The 17,608-nt window shown below is 28.1% G+C and overlaps 2 protein-coding genes across 2 annotated transcripts; both read left to right on the forward strand.

Annotated features, from left to right (window-relative positions):
* Positions 1–1,319: 1,319 nt before the first annotated feature.
* Positions 1,320–7,344, forward strand: LOC145759776 (uncharacterized). Its single transcript, XM_082573616.1, has 16 exons — positions 1,320–1,445; positions 1,932–2,051; positions 2,206–2,277; positions 3,015–3,092; positions 3,432–3,605; positions 3,783–3,941; positions 4,182–4,286; positions 4,669–5,457; positions 5,594–5,752; positions 5,875–5,991; positions 6,085–6,136; positions 6,226–6,371; positions 6,565–6,690; positions 6,785–6,882; positions 6,950–7,139; positions 7,208–7,344. The coding sequence occupies exons 1-15, from the start codon at positions 1,440–1,442 to the stop codon at positions 7,035–7,037; spliced, it is 2,289 nt and encodes a 762-aa protein (XP_082429742.1). The 5' UTR covers positions 1,320–1,439; the 3' UTR covers positions 7,038–7,139; positions 7,208–7,344.
* A 2,059-nt stretch (positions 7,345–9,403) lies between these two features.
* On the forward strand, positions 9,404–12,595 carry LOC145760357 (uncharacterized). The gene is made up of 2 exons (XM_082574223.1): positions 9,404–9,550; positions 11,708–12,595. Exons 1-2 carry the CDS (start codon positions 9,404–9,406, stop codon positions 12,593–12,595), a joined length of 1,035 nt encoding a protein of 344 aa, XP_082430349.1.
* Positions 12,596–17,608: the final 5,013 nt, after the last annotated feature.

The following is a 17,608-nucleotide window of genomic DNA, read 5'->3' on the forward strand; positions in this document are numbered from 1 at the left end:
TTTCGAAACATATTGTTATTGTCATTATATTTATTATTATTATTATTATTATTATTATTATTGTTTTTATTCTTATTTGACGAATTTTGAAAGACGATAACATTTGTTCTTTAAAACTAAAAGTTCTAAATTTTTAGTATGTTTGTTATTATCCCAACGAATCGCAAACCTCCTATTAACGACATTTAATTATCACTAATTACTAATTAATATATTTTATTATTAAAATTTAAAGATTAAATTTGCTGAAATTTTAATATGTTGTTGGTATTATTATTTTGTATGTTGCTATTTAAAATGAAGATTTAACTCCAGCTAAATATCGTTTAATCATTATTTTAGTTTTTTTATAAAATAATGAATCAGTGTGAGTTTAACGCTTGAATAATTTAATAGCGTTCTGGTCGCCGGTCAAAAATCGTCCTTTTCGCTGTCTATTAAAGTAAAAAATATTGGTTGAAAATTTAAGTAAAATGTTAAAATATAAGTCAAAAATTTGTAAAATTTTTTTTTTAATTGTTTTGTTATTATTATATTTTAATACTCGTTTGATTACTAAAAAATTAAGATTGGTATTTTGCTTTTAAATTTAGTTTACTTTTCTATTACAATATCAATGAATGCGTGTTCGTTTGTTAAAATTAGGTTTAAATATAAAAAAAATCATATTTAAATTTATAATTTAATTAATAAACCTACTAAATAAATTATATTTATAAAAAAAAATCAAACGATTTCGAACCATATTTTATTTATCAAATAAATCTAGTTGTAAATGTTATAGTAAGTTAACCGTCAGCATAGTGCAATGAAAACACTTTGCTTTAGTACAGCCTCTACAGGTGCCTTTGTGCTTCCACGTTGTAGCATCTAAGTCAATATAAATGATGTCAATTCTGGAGTCAAAACTCGTTGGCAAATTATTTATCGAACATTAGGTTAAGATGATAAAAATTGGTAAAGATTTTTTTTATTTGTTACGTTAATTATGTTAAGTTAACTAAAGTCTAAGTTCGATATTTTTAATCCTATTAAAAAAAGAGGTTATAAATTCTGTCACAAATCGGTTACTGGAAACACGCCAAAACAAGTAGGTGTAAAACGTCATAACAGGAACTTAGTGATGTCAGAATTGAAAGTTAGATATTAATTAAACGTTGTGACGTTATATAGAAAGAATAATAGTTTTTGTTCCCTTAAATAAGTGTATTATTATGTAATAATCATAGTAGTAAGACAAACGCAACGCCTACGATTGATCTGATGATTGTTTTTTAATTAAATTAATTTTAACAATATTTGACTTTTTATTTTTATAAGTTGATCTAGGTAACAGGAGTTTGGTTGTTAGAAGATTTAACTCAAAATATCTCTGTTTTTTATCGAGAAAAACTTTAAACTATATCAGTCGATGAACGAATAGCTTCTTAAATTAAATCATGGATGTAAGTTGATGCTTAATAAAAATTTTATATTAATTGAATTTAAAATAGTGACACCAATACGAACAATACTAAAATAGGGGATGCGGGACAAAATGTAAACATTAACAAAAATTCGCGGAATGAGGGACGGAACGAAATTATTTTTTTCGGATAAATTCGGTATTTACCTAAAAAGCTAAGGGATGATGTGGGATTTATTATGAAGGTTAAGCAATCATGCAAAATCGACTATAAGACGCAAGGAAAGATTAGGAAAAAAAATTCCACCCATTTCTGCATTAAGCGATTTTTTGTTAACTTTTACAAATGGTCTCAATCTTTACCGCACCTCTAACTTTCCACATTCCATATTTTACTACTACCCCGTAGTACAAGCTCGCATAAGTTATTGTGTAAATATACATCATGCAATAACAACAGCTTATTTTAAATAATTTTAATTAACAAAGTGTGTTAAAATGTTAATCAAATTTTATGATTTTGCAGGATTTGGACGAAAATGTTTCAGTTACTTTAAAGGAGAAGATTTTGGATGAAGCTGGAACAACTGAACCGATAAAGCAAAAAGGGAAGTTTAGTCAAGAAACATTTGAACCTGGAGCTTCTGTGAGTTTTATATTAATTGCAAACACACTTTTGTATGAAAAATTACTCGTTTCATACACTTAATACACTTAATGTACAAAAAAAAAAAATTAAGTTAAAATTTATTTTAAAAATGTTATATTCTGTTTTTTTTTATGATGTATATGACGTAAAGACAATAAAAAAGTTGGATAAAACTAAAACAACTGAACCCGCAAAGTGGGAGGAAGAATTTGATAAATCTTCCGTAAGTTTAAATAAAACTTTTAAGACAAAGTAGGACTAAAAAACTAAAAAAACATTTCTTTGCAATCTTCTAAAATAATAATTTATGTTAACAACACAAATCCAAAAGATGTAAATAATTAAAATTTTTTGTCTGTCATTATTTATTACTTTCAAACCGACTGTTTTATCCGTTTTTAATAAAGCTTAAACCGTTTAGTGCAGGGGTCGGCAACCCTTTTCGCATTGCGAAACGATTTAAAGCGTAAACTTTTTCGCAGAAAAGCTTTTAAAAAATTCAAATGTTCACCAATAAAAATGTATCAAGTTTAAAGCAGTTAATTCCTATATCAAATCGATGATTAACATTTTTTAATGTTTTAAAGACAAAATAAGGTTACAAATCGCAAACTAATCGCTTTTCTGTTGCAAAGCATTTTAACTCGAAAAAAGTATGTGGCCCGATAACAGACAGCTCACAAACTGGCACTGGGCCTGGGCCTGGTGGTTGTGACCACTAGTATAATGTATATACTAATTTTTTTTAGACTTGCATTTAATTTGTGCAACAACATGTGGTTCAAAATTATTTGTTTAATTTTAATTAATAACAACACTCTTTAGAATTATAATATTCTATATATATTTCTTAAATTTATACAAATGACTTTGTTTATAAATCTATATATAAGCTACCTTGAACTAATAAAAAAATTTAAAGGTTTTATACAAATCATATAATTTATATTTTTTATTTAGCTATACCAGTCTACTTACTTTAATCTTGGTTATTCCCATTCTCCTATACAAATAACATCAAGAGGATGGGGATTTAATGTAAGAACTACAACATCACTTTTTTTTCTGTTTTTATATTTACATTTATTAAAATTATATTCTTTGTCTTTTTAAGAGGGGTATTTCATAAATCAAGTTTTTTTGTCATGGTAAATTAAAAATTTAAATTTAGCTTAAAAAGTTAATCTAAATTGGAATAACTTTTGTGTTAGATCTTCTCATTATAACAATAAATTATTAAACTCCCAATAACAACAAACCACCCTTCTACTTGTTTTAATAATTAAATTCAAGTTGGTTATTAAATAAAAGTAAATTTGTTAAAAGTATTTAACTAATTATCACAAAATATATTACTCACATGTTGTACTTTTATAGATTAAAATTGAAGGAAATGTTTATCCAAAAGATGTTGCTAAACTGGTTGACATATTACAAAGTTCAATCAAACCAGTGAAGTTACGTGTATGTTATCTAACTTTTAAGGATGGCACTTTAACAATGTTTACTCACCAAGTTCTTCCAATAGTAAAAGAAAAATCAAACATAAGGGTGAGCACTTAATTCTTTGTTATTTGTAGCATTAAAAGTTTAATTAAACTGTTATTTAAATGTGTTTTAGAAAAATTATTAAGGCTAATAGAGTTTTTTATTTTAAACATTTGTTTAAATAACTAATAAATATTGTTTGTAATAGTTTTAATAAAACTATTTAATATCAAATATTAGGTTGAGCACATACGACTGCGGTACAACGAAATCTCACTTGATGACATTACAAACCTGTGTGATTGTTTGCACAAAATTACCTACTTAGACCTTGATGGTTGTGATATTGATTCTGAAGGACAAGAATTACTGAGAGTTGCAAGATATAAGAATGCAAAGGTTTATAAACATATTAACAAATAATGCAAAATAATTTAATTTTACAAAAACTTTTTTTTTTAAGTTTACTTTCAGCTTTTGAAATAACTTTTTTTTAAGTTTACTTTCAGCTTTTGAAATAACTATTTATGCTCAATTTTAATTAATTAATTAAACAAATGCTGATAAAACAACTTATTTTGGAATTACATGTAACTTATACATATAAGATCCTTATTATTAAAATGCTAATTTTTTTAGAAAACTATAATAACAGGTGTTCATGGTTTACCTGAAGATTATTTAAACCTACAAGAACCATCTGATCAACTAACTACAGATATAGTCAAGCTAACATCTACTCAGGTAATATAAAATTTTTCTAAACTTCTATGTAGAGAGAGAGCATGGAACAATAATTTACCATACCAGTTTATTTACAACTTTTATTTTTATACCACTTTACATTTATTATTTTAAATATTTGAAATGTAATAGGGTTTAAACCCAAGATTTTAACAAAAAGAACAAAAAGCTAAGTAACTTACATCATTGGTAATAAAAAATACAGTGTGCAACATAATGTCATGATATTAATATTAACAATAACAACACAGCAGATAATAAATTATCCAAAGGTGCCTTACTTACTTTTTATAATTCAATTTAACTTTTTTGTCAAAATTTAAGTCGAAATTTAATTTTATGTTTTGAAACTGCCGAAATGAAATCTGATTATTTTATTCAGGCAAATAAAACTGATGATCCTTCTGTAACCACAACAATGACAAGTAAAATGTTGACATTTACCCAAGACTGCTTTAAATCTGGGCAGACTAGCAGTGAAGAGTTGACCAAGTTGACTAAACTAGCCTACAACGGAATAATGGAACAAGAAATTGTATTTGAAAACTATGGACCTGAAAAAGTTGATCACTGGAGAAGATTCGAAGAATTTAAAAATGCTAAAACTAGACAAAACCTATTTAAAGGGGTAGAACACATGAAATATTCCAATTTGGATTGGCAAGACATTTTCTGTGCAGTTTACATGGTTCAACATCTTTCTCTGGATGAGTTTGAATCCACATTTACCTGGTTAATGGAGAGTTTAAAAACAAAAACTTTCAAGTTTAATGTGTGCAAATTTCTTTATGGTTTGTGTAATGAACAAAACTCAAAGAAAGTAAAGAAGATGTTGGATCTAGAAACTGATTTAACACAAAAGAGAAATATTTTGTTCAACTACCTTAGTTATTATTTAGAGCAAGAGTATTCACCAAATCTTCTTTTTTTGTATAAATTAACAAAAGAATATGGAAGAGAACTTGCAGATTGGGTTATTAAACATTTACCTTTAGAAGTGCATATCAGTGATGATATTTATCCCAATGATGTTACAAGTCTCGTTGAAATCTTTCAACTTTCAATTAAACCAATGGAGTTAGATGTATGTTATCCAACTTTTAGGAATGGCAGTTTAACAACGTTTACTCACCAAGTTTTTCCAATAATAAAAGAAAAATCAAACATAAAGGTAAATGATTATTTTTTTGTTCTTGTGAAATTTTTATTTTAAATTTTAGTTAAGATATTTAAAATTTAGTTTTACACAATTCTTTATTTTAGTAGGTACTTGTAATAAAAACTTTTACAAATTTAGTAAATATTAGGTTAGTTTTATTGGCCTAAATAACAACAAACTCTCACTTGATGACATCACAAAGCTGTGTGATTGTTTGCACAAAATTGAATTATTATATCTTGATAGTTGTAAAGTTGATTTTGAAGGGGAAAAATTGTTGCGAGTTGCAAGAAATAAGAATGCAAAGGTTTGTTAATAGGTTTTGTATTTTGTAGCTTAATTTTATGATTTTTACATTTTTGATACAATTTGGCATTTCTAAATAATGTTATGAGAAATGTGATATGTGTTGTATAATATTTCATACAGTTAAAATTACCAACTACTAGAATACGAGGAGTTTCTGGTTTGCTATTGGAATATTCAATCCAGGAAGATAAATCTAATCAATCTTTGAATAAACTTGCAACACAAAAATATAACCAGGTAATCGAAATAATTAAGAAATTTGACGCATGTTTTTAGAAGTATTTTTTGACTAAAAAGTTGAATATTTTCAAATGCTTTGTTTTATTGAAGGAAAGAGATTTATCTACACTAGAAATAAAAGATATCTCAAAAAGTGGATCTGGTTAGTTTGCATTATTTTTTTACAATTTTTTATTGCAAATCTTTTCTAATTCAAATTTTTGAGAGAATAATAATTATGTTGTAATAAAGACACTGCAAGCAAGGTGATTGGTGTGAAAGGAGGCAGAGTTGAAGTATCAGGATGTTACATTGATATTCCTGAAGATGCACTCAATAAGGATGTTCAAATTACTGTCCATGTTGATTGTTGTAATAACGTTGTTTTCCCCACCAAGGTGTTTGCTTTTACAAAGTTGTTTTACATGAATTGTTTATTACAAATATTTTTTTTACATAAATTTGTTTTTATTACTAGAATATTCAAAATAATTTTTTTGCAATAAAACATTTATTTTAAAGAAAACATTTAAATTATTGTCAAATTGTATATCCCATGTTTTTTATTAAGTATATTATTGTTTTGTTTAGAAAAATCCAACATATTTGTTGACTCCACAATTTGAATGCTTGCCACATGGATTAAAGTTTAAGGTTCCAGTTACAATATCTCTTTCCACCCCATTTTACTCAACAACTGGTACCTGTGTTGTCACGGTATTATTTTAATTTCTGTTTGTGATTATACTTTAGGTAATATGGAAATGTGTGGCTGACTGATATTATGTTAACGGTAATTCTTTTTTTTTAGCCTCAAGTAAGTGAAGATAGAATAGTTTGGAAAGATCTTGCCGAAGTTATTTTGGGAGATTCTTGGACAATTCAATTTCAAGTTGATCATTTATCTTGGTAAAAATGTTCATCTATCTGTTTTAGTCTCACTTTATTTTATTGTTACAATGTTATTGTGTTTAAGGTTTCAAGTGATAACAGCCTGGCTGTTTGGAGTGTCTCAATATCCTGAAAATCCCCAAAAAAAAACAGATTTTCCATTGCTACCCTGATAAGGAAACACCAAATTTGGTGTTATATGTTTTTGACATCGACCTGCAGAACATGCATATGCGAAATGAAACTCCAACTTTCTTTACTGCAATTTCCTTAAGGTAATTCATAACTTTAATTTAAAATGTACTTAACATGTTTTATGGAAGTAATGTATATTGTTTTTAAGACATGAGGACATCGTAGAGGTTAAAATATTTCACCAAAATTTTGAATCTGTAACGAAAACTTACAAGGGTAAAAATTGCCAATCTGATGTAATTGCAACAAATGCCAAACCAGGATTTGAAAATCAAAGTCCTTCAGGAAAAATATTTACTTATTCAGTCACAAATCTTTCAAGTGAAGAATCTATAACGGGCAATTTTATATTTCCCAGTTTTCAAAAACAGCCAAGTTTGTTTAGATTAACACTTTGCTATTAGTCTAATATTTAATGTTAAAGTTATACTTAAATGTTATGGGCTTTACATGCCAACATTGTTTAAAAATTTTAATGTTGTAAATATTTAGAGAGTCAGCAGAGTACAGTACAACAGCAAACAAATCACTTTTATGGAGACCATGCAAATGTTAGCTCAGAAATAGCTGGAACATCAGGTTATTCAATATTTATTATACACAAATTGTGTTTATTTTGACTTTGGGTCAATTTTTTTGCATATTTTCATCTTTGTTTTGTTGTTTTTAATTTTGGTTAAACAATTGTGTAGAATGTGATGCAGTTTATCACTTACTATGTTACTATTTTATTAAGGCCACAAAATTATGGGAAACAAGATTGAAGGTTCAAACATGTTAGCTGACAAGGTTCAACAAGTCAACATAAACCCGGGTTCCAATGTACCAGGAAGTGATGTTAAAGAAATGTTAAGCGAAAACTAATTATTAATAATTTTATTTTTAAACAGTTTTTTTAATTTTTTACCCGCTTGTTATTAAATTAGTTCTTTATATTTTAACCAACAATTTCACTGTTTTTTTAAAATTTTATATATTTTTTATATATTTATTTTATTTAATTATGCAATGTTAAAGTAACTGTTATTATGAATTGCTAGTAATTTTTAAAGTGTAGTATGCAGTAAATTACTGATTTTAGCAGTAATTGTCTAAATGTAATGCTTAAAATACTGTTGGCTAACGCAAGGTTTATATAATATTACTTGACCATGTTTTTAAACATCTAATTTGTTATTAAATTAATGTTTTAAAGTACTTGCACTTTTATTGTTCATTTTTTTTGATTTTTTTTATTGTAGTATATAGTTAAACAAAAAAATATGTAAATAGATATATATGTACATATGCTGTAAACAGTAGAATGCCATGAAAACACGAAACTTTGCAAGTACATATTGAAACAAAAGGCGATACAAAATTGTAATTCTTTAAATTTTATTTGCATTATATACCCCAAAAATCTTTTCAAACGTATTTCACAAAAAAAACAAAGTTTAAAGTCTAGACGACAAAGCAAGCGTCGATGCAACTCTTGATTAAGGCGTCGTTTTAATTAGTGCACATTCCTTGCGCCAGGAATTTGGTAAAACACGTGGATAGATTTTAGAAATATTTTTAGTTTGGCTACTTTTATATGAAGTAAAGTTGTTTAGTATAAGGTTTATTTTGGGCACAACATAAAACTTAGTTTATTAATTAATAAATATAATTCCTTATCACGTTTGATTTAAAGTTAAAAATAATCTTATATGAGTGGTTTATTGCAGCGAAAAAAAATTAGTCGAAGCAGTTTTAGTTTAATTTAAAATTGCTTATGCGCCATTCGTCATCTCTGCGTTTGGTTGTGATTGGTTCTCACATTTATCGGTTGAATGAATTTTAAAGGTTAAAGTTGGAAAGAAGGAATTTTAGTTAAAGGTCATTTAGTTTGAAATTCAGCTGCCACGCGGTTGTAGTAATTAAAAAATGATGTTTATTTTTTTACAGAAGTAACTTATTGTTAATTTTTATTTATTTAACTTGAAGATGATTGGTGGTTTGACAAAGTGGATTTCAACAAATTGGGTTAAGTAGATTGATTTTTGTATTGTTATATTAATCATTTTATAAATACTTTTATAAAGTTTATATGGTGTTGTTGATCTGAATATGCAACGTGTTAGGGGTAGGATCGCGCCCGTGTCGACACACTCGTTACTTTTAATATCTGCTAGGCTAATTGCGTTTAACAGTCCGCATATTCAGTGTACAACACCATTTTAAAAGTGTTTAATTAAATATAAAGTACCTAATTAGACTTGGATAACTGCCCCTAGCTTTCTTTTTAGGGTTTCAGATGAAGATCTTGCAAAACAGGAGGGTCTGGTAGATGACGTCCCGAAAAGTCGATGGGGTTTCAAAAATGGATTACGTCACGAAGATAAATGACGTCAAGAAGAATGGAGGAAAGAAACCTGGCGTCATTCGAAGAAACAACATGCACAGCGAGCAACATTTAAAAAGGGAAGATACCGCTTTATTTGTTTTTTATGTATCTTTAATTATAATGGTAAATTTTATTTAAATCTAATTAAGAATTGTCTGGTTGAATAGCAAGTAATTATTTTGTTGAATAGCGACTCACGATTTGCAAATTTTTCAGTTTCTTTATCATAAGAAATAGAAGAATGAAAGATGACGTCACAAGAAATGGAAGGAAGGTAACGTCATAGATAATTTTTAAGATTGTTTATTATATACTTAATAAATGTAAAACTAACAATACGATTTTAAGATGTAACTAAAAGTCTTGTTGTTACAGGAGCAGGGAGGAAGGGCGATTCTACGGTGATTTGATGAGGAAATGAAGAATTGGATGTGGCCCTAAGGTAGTTGTTAATTTAGGTACTGATGAGCTGTGAGGAAAAGACCAAGAAAGGTGATTCCTTTAATATACAGGTGAGATACTTGTTTTTTAAAAAATATTATTTAAAAAAATAATAATGATACATTTATTTATACCTTTTGCTTGTACACTTTAATTTTTTGTATTTTTTCTTTTTTACTTAGGCCTACAATATAGCCCTTAAGGCAATGGCCCCACTTGCTAAGTTTAAGATATTGTTGACTTGGGATAGTATACTCAAATGACCTAATACTAGGATCAGCCTAGTCAGATTAAACAAGTCGTCAGTTTTACGTTAACTTTAAATTCGCTGCGCGTGTTGCAACACATCGCTTCGTTCGCTTTAGTTTTTACGTCAGTTTGCGTCTTTTAGTTATTACGTCAGTTTGCGTCGCTTAGTTGTTACGTCATTTTGCATCTTTTAGTTACTACGTCAGATTAAGTTACTAATAATTGCGTCACTTTTAGGTAATTTCCCTATATTGTTACTAGCTGCCAGGTGTTGTTACATACCATATTTGTGCAGCCGCTAGTGGGCGCACTGGGATACAGAAGCAGGGTAGCATGGGCTTCCCAATTGGTTTGTTAGCTAATAGTTAGTTGGATATCAATATTTAATTGACCACAATAGAGGTAATTCATGATTAATTACTTAGCTACTAGATATTAATTGTGTATTTTTATTAACGGATTAGTTTATGTTTTGTTTGGTTTGTTAGTTAAACATTATTTTTTAGATATTTGTTGAAATGCGTTTGTTAAAAATTAATTCTGTTAGCTTTGTTATTTAAATATTTAGTTTTTGTAATAATTATAGAGATTTATTTTAGTGTAAATTAATAATAATTAGTTAGTTAAATATAGTTGGTTTGTTCAAATATATTACTCCTTAAAACTTATTAATTTATTTCTCTAACATAATTACTCTAATTAAAATAAAAATTTGGTGTACATGCAATTGGTATAAATAAATTTTAATTAATTTTTTATTTTAATTTATATATAATTGCTTAGCTAAAGAAAATGTTTAATTCTTTCTTTTTTTGAGATTCTTCTGATTCTTTCTGTGAAGCAATCAACGATGTTGCTATCCGATGACGTCGCATCTTTGTGACGTAATTGCGTAATGACGTCACTGTCCAATGACTTTTATGTTTCAATATGGCAAAACAATATTGTTGCCCACGTAAATGTTGTTGTTTTATCCTCAACAACAAAAACACACTTGGTAGTCAACTTTAAACTACCATCATAACTTCATCTTAAATGTTATTCCGCCATGCTTGGCACGTTTTTTTCTATCTTGGTGTTTAAAATGTGCACAGCCTTATAAAGGTGCCGCACAATCTTTTCTATTTTTACCATTTGACTCTTTTAATAGTTGTGTGTGAATATTCGTTATTGCATGTTTATCGTTATTTTTAATTTTTTATGTTGTACTTATTGCAAAATTAGGAATAAATATTTTCATTAATTTACATATTTGTTCAATAGTATGTAGCCTTCTACTGAACAGTAGGTTGTTTATTATATTTGTCCATTGTATGTGACAAACGTTATTTCAAAAGGTAACAATTATGTAAACGTAACAATTATGTAGTAAAATGTTGCGTTGTTTAGTGACACAAGCCGTGATAACTACGTCATAATTGATAATTACTGTAGATCTCGTAGGATTATATAAAAAAAACTTGTAGAATTATTTTTGGCAAGCAGGGGTGTTTGTTAAGTTTATTCGAAATATTTATTTCTGATTATTTCTAGGTTGTCTACATTAATCCATCTTCGCTTTTTTAACACAAATTTTAATTGTTTTAACAGCTTAAATGTAAAATGAAAGTTGCTGCTGATTATTTGTCACAATGTGAAAGAAATTACTTGTGTAACCTAGCAACTAAAGAGAATATTGCAGCTTCATTATGTGGAATGATCACATTTCCAGCTGTGATTGGAATATTTCAACATTTAGTGTGGAAAAATTTAAATTTATCAGCGCATGCACCGTTTGCTGGTTTACGTGGCACGTTAACGGTGGCATGTAGTGCCATGGCATCTAGTTCTGCCACGGTTACTGCTCATGATATTTTTATTGGACTTTATCCAAGAACCTCACTAACTCAAAATGAGCTTGTATCAGGAACAATTTTATCGCTTGTTCAGTTTATTATTTTAGCTGGAACTTTCAAAGTCACTCTTCCAAGCCACATTCTACATCCTGGGGCCTTCTCTGGCCAGGGAATTCCCCTTCATACCCCAGTGAGCAAGGTAAGTAACTCACAGAAGCTGAAGATACAAGCCATGGGCCACAAAGCTGGGTGCCATACTTGCGGCAAATCATTCACTCCTTTTCACATTTTAAAGCGGAAAATTGTGATCAAATTTTTTCCATCTAAAAGTAAACCGATGCCGTTCTATTTTGCCGATCATTCCCCACCTCAAGCTCTCGTCTCGTTCTACTCAAAAAAAGACAAAGCTTTAAAGGGGAAAATCTATCCACAATGTCAATCTTGTTCAACGTTCCAATCCTCAGTTGTTCGAAAAGCTTTAAGCTCCAAACAACCGATCAAATTTTGGCCGGATCGGTCGGGGATTGTAACTCATGCTTTGAGGTTTAAGTTATGGAAAATTTGGCTGCCTTGGCCAATTTTAATCAACTCAAATATTATTCCTGAGTATTTGGATTTATTGTACAATTACTTGGTGCCATGATTGTGAAATTAAGTCATTAAAAAATTGTAAATAATTTAATAATTTTACATACGGTATTCCAAAATTCTACACTGTAGTTTTTTACTGCTTTATGCAATTTATTAAAAGTCTTAATTAAGGGTTTTATTTACTCAATGATATATTTTTTCTTTTATGCAATTTAATATATTTCAAAACATTGCTATCTTCAAATTTGCACTTTTTAAACTTTACTTATAAACATAATTGTGCACCCATTTATACTTCAGATTGTTTTGCAATGTTTTTATTGATCATGAATTTTATTTATTTTTATATCACAGTGCTATAAATAACAAATAAAATTTATTTTCACAGGTACCATAAGTTGTTAAAATAGGATGTTACATAAATATTTTGCCCACTGAAATGAAGGATGGATGCATTGACACTGTTGGAAAAAATAACACAAAACAAAAAAAATTAAAACACTGAAAATCAAGAGTATGTTAACAGGTATATATTGGCAATTAAATTGTATAAAAATACAAGTTATGTTATATAGAAATGAGTATAAGTTGCAATACTTTAGTATGTTAAATAAAAATAAAAACACTGTTGAACAAAAATCTACACAGAATCTGGTCTTCTTGAATCAAGTTGTTGGTCTTCTGTCTCGGCAAAACTTGGTTGTCCATAAATAATCTCGGTCATTCTCGGGTCGGTGTTAACGACAAAATCTTTGTAACACCGGGGGGAGCAAGAGCGAAACATGAACGGGATTCGACGGATGCCCCATATTTCGCTGCAAGGTCGAATTATTCGTAATCCTGGACCGTACATCGGACCCCTGCAGCAATCACAGATGTTGTAACTAAAAAGGTGAATAATGTTTGTTATTCAATTTAAATTATGTCCTATTATTATTTTTTGGGGGCTTTTACAAAAATGTGTTTTGCAATGTACTAAAATAACATGGCACACTTGTTTTTATTACACATAATGTAGAAAGGTGAACTTTACAGCCTAAACTCAAAGTAGAACAAGTTTGTACTGTCTTTATGGCGTTATTTAACGTTATAATGTCCAGTCCATTAACCACCAAATTTTTGATAACTGAATTCTACCCATGTAGACTATGTAATGTTTAAAAGTTTGCTTATTCAAAAGATAGTTGCATAACCTAACATGATCACTTACTTGGTTATTAGTTGTGAGATAGCTTCAGTTAGTTGTGCGTAGTTTTCAGGTTTTCCAATAATTCAAATATGATTCAAATGTTTTTTTTTTATTGTTTAAAGGCTAAAGATTTAACTGCATCAGGAATTGAAGTTATATATGGGGATAAATCTGGTAAGTTTGCCATAATACTTTATTTAATTTTTATCTTTAGTTTTATTGATTTAATCAGTTTTGTTAATTTGGGTTTTTATTGAACGTTTACAGTTTTTTTTTTGATAAACTAGGATAAAAATATATCATATTGTTTTTAAGACACTGTAACCAAGGTGATTGATGTAAAAGGAGGCAGAGTTGAAGTATTAGGATGTTACATTGATATTCCTGAAGGTGCACCTGATAAGGATGTTCAAATTACTGTCCATGTTGTTTGTTGTAATGATGTTGTTCCCCCCACCAAGGTATTTGCTTTTACAAATTTGTTAAACAAATTTGCATGCTAAAAATTTATTTACTTTTATTATTGGTTAAGTAAAGAATATGTTTAAAATGACAATATTTTTACGTATTTATTTATACCTATATTTTTTTAAAACAAAAAACAAAAATGTAAATTGGTTATCAATTATTAATAACTAATGTACAGTACTAATTTTTTATTAAGGAAAACCCAACATATTTGTGGACTCCACAATTTGAATGCTTGCCACATGGATTAAAGTTTAAGGTTCCAGTTACAATATCTCTTTCCACCCCATTTTACTCAACAACTGGAACCTGTTTTGTTATAGTAATTTATTAAGTTGTGTAATTTGTTTTAAGAATGCTACGCTACAGATCTTTAAGTGAAATCTTGTTAAATATTTATAAGCAACTTGCTTTAAGCAAAAAACATGTAAATATTTTTTTTTATTATTTATCATTTGGACTCTGTTTTTATCAGCAGTTTGTCAACAAGGAACAATTTACTAAATTTAATTTTTTTTGTCTATTAACTTTGCAAATAACAGTGAAATGCACAACAAAAGTAAGAACTACAAAATTATATTTCTTTGCGATTTGTTTAGCCTCAAGTAAGTCAAGACAGAGAAGTTTGGCAAGATCTTGCTGAAGTTATATTAAGAGATTCTCGAACAATTCAGTTTCAAGTTGATCATTTATCGTGGTAAATATTAAACATCTTATTCTGTTATTAATTTCCACCTAATTTCCTTTTTTTAAATTAAAGGTTTCAAGTCATAACAACTTGGATATTTGGAATAAATCAATATCTTAGTAATCCAGAAAAACGAAAAATATTTGAATGTTACCATGAACCACCAAATTGTAATTTAACTTTATATGTTATGGACACAAAAGATCTCCTTAAATCGAACGGGAATCGGGTTTTTGTTGTTTATGTTCCATTAAGGTTTATGTTTATTTTAAATAATTTGAACCGTGTAATTTTGAAGTGTAACAACTTAATATAGTTTTGCACCTAAATATTTAGACAAAAAGACAAAGTATTGTTCAAAATTTCTCATGAAGATTATGAACCTTTCTCGAAAACCTATGACAGTACAGATTGTCAATCTGGGGTGATCAGAACTAAGCCTAAACCAGGATTTGAAAATAAAAACCCATCCGGAGAAGTATTTACTTATTCGGCCACAAATCTAACAACTCAAGGAGTTAAAGATGGTGATTTCGAATTTCCTCAAATTCCAAATCAAGCAGGTTAGTTTTTTTTTGTAAGTTACATCTTAAGTGATTTGTATAAAAAATAATGTTAAGTCTAAAACTACATTTAATGCAATTTTGCTATCAAATTAAATAAAGTTTTGTAGTATTAATAGAAACTTATTTGTTTAATATGCACATTTATACTTACTTAATTAATCAGTTGTTTAGGGAGTTCCAGTTAAAATACCTTTTTAAGATTTTATATTAGTAAACTATAATAATAGATAAGTTTCAATATTTAAAGAAAAGCAAGTCAAAACACCCAATACTTACCCTAAAAAAGATTACCAAGTTCCGGGTTTCAGTGAACAACCCAGTGGTGTGGAAGAAAAAGTAATTTAAAAATATAGTTTATAGTAAAACTTTTATTGTATTTGTTAATAGATTACTGGTTGTTTTTATAGATGCAAAAGCATTCTTACTGATTGTTTTATACTTTTTAATTTTTATAAATTTTCACTTTTTAATGCAAAATGTTAAATGTTTAGGATGAAAGTCTTCCATCTACTTCGACTGGACCTGCTCTAACTACTCACAAACCTGTTAAAAGTAAGTTATATATTTAATGACCCTTTATTTTTTCATGTTTTAACAATACGTGAAAAACAAATTTATGCCAACTCATAAATTTTTTATAATAGTAATTAAAACATATTTGTTTAACATGACATTTATACGGATTTATTTACTACCTTCTTGAATGGCTGTTTAGAAAATGTTGGACCAAATTTCCAGTTTAATATTGGAGACCACTCTACAGTTACCGTAACACCTACAGGTAAAATCTAAACTTTTTATGTAATTCCAGTAATATGGGAAAGCATATTTTTTTAAATAAAATTGTGTATGCATAAATAATTTATTGTTTGTTTCTTTTATGTAATTTTTTTGTAGATGTCAAAATGAAAGATTGCACGTTGGACGGTTGTGACGTATTGATCAAAGAAAATAAAAAAGTGAATATGCTTCCCGGTTCTGATAGCAGCGAGGTGAAAAAAAATTGAACTAAAAAATTAATTTTGTTTCAGTAAACTTTAATATTTATTTCCGGTTTAATTAAGTACATTTTATTGAATTACAGCATTCAATATGCTTAATAATACTCACTAATTATCAAATATAATTCTATGCAAAACATTACTATTGTTAGTGTTTAATATGTATCTGTACATAAACCCAGATTTCAATAATCGAGCAATTTATTATAAGGTTGTTTTTTAATTTATTTTAATTTTTTTATCACTGTGATTAAATCAGTTCTTCATATTCTATTTTTTAATTGCACTGTCTTTTAATTTATTTTATCATATATATTTTTTTATTTTCTAATTGGGCAATGTTAAAGTGACTTTAATTAAGAATTGCTAGTAATTATTGATGTGTGGTATGCAGTGATATCAGTGATATCAGTGCCTATATGTAGTAATTGCCTAAATGTAACGCTTAAAATACAAGAGGTTAATGCAAAGTACAAATAATATAACTTGACCATGTTTTTTAACATCTTATTTGTAATTTAATCATTGTTTTAATGTTACTGCCCTTTTTTGCTTATTTTTTTGGAATTTTGATTTTTCTTTTGTAGTAGTTAAACAATGTATATGGATATATATGTGCATAGACTTCAAACAGTAAAATGGGATATTTTTTGGTTATTGTGTAAAAAATTAAGTTATTTTAATTCTTAGCTTTTTCGCAGGGTAAATTTTAGACCTTGAGGATAAAGAAGATTATTTAGTGCGAACAAAAATTCGACTCTGTGTACCATAAAAAAGTGGAAAAACTTTTTTACACTACGTAGGTTGATAAATTCGTCATCGATATTTGAAATATTTTTACTTTTGTGTAGGCTTGTAAGTTAAAAGGTCGTTTACACTTAGCTAGGCTACGCGCAAATGCTGTAGCGATGTTGATATAGAATTTTTTTGAGGATTACACGCAGAAAGTCGACATTATCTGGGCAGGATTCTCGCAGTTGAGCGAGTTTTTGAGTTTAGGTTTGCGTAACTGCTAAACTTAGATTGTTGTTATGGTAACGAGTGAAGCGGAAAAGTTTGAATAGTTAGTTATATGTTTGTTTATCATAAAAACACGATTTTTGTTTTTTTAACAATTTTATCATCAGACAGTTACACACATATACAAAGGGGA

This window comes from Corella eumyota, chromosome 7 (assembly GCF_963082875.1).
Source record: "Corella eumyota chromosome 7, kaCorEumy4.1, whole genome shotgun sequence".
In the NCBI taxonomy this organism is placed as follows: Eukaryota; Metazoa; Chordata; class Ascidiacea; order Phlebobranchia; family Corellidae; genus Corella; species Corella eumyota.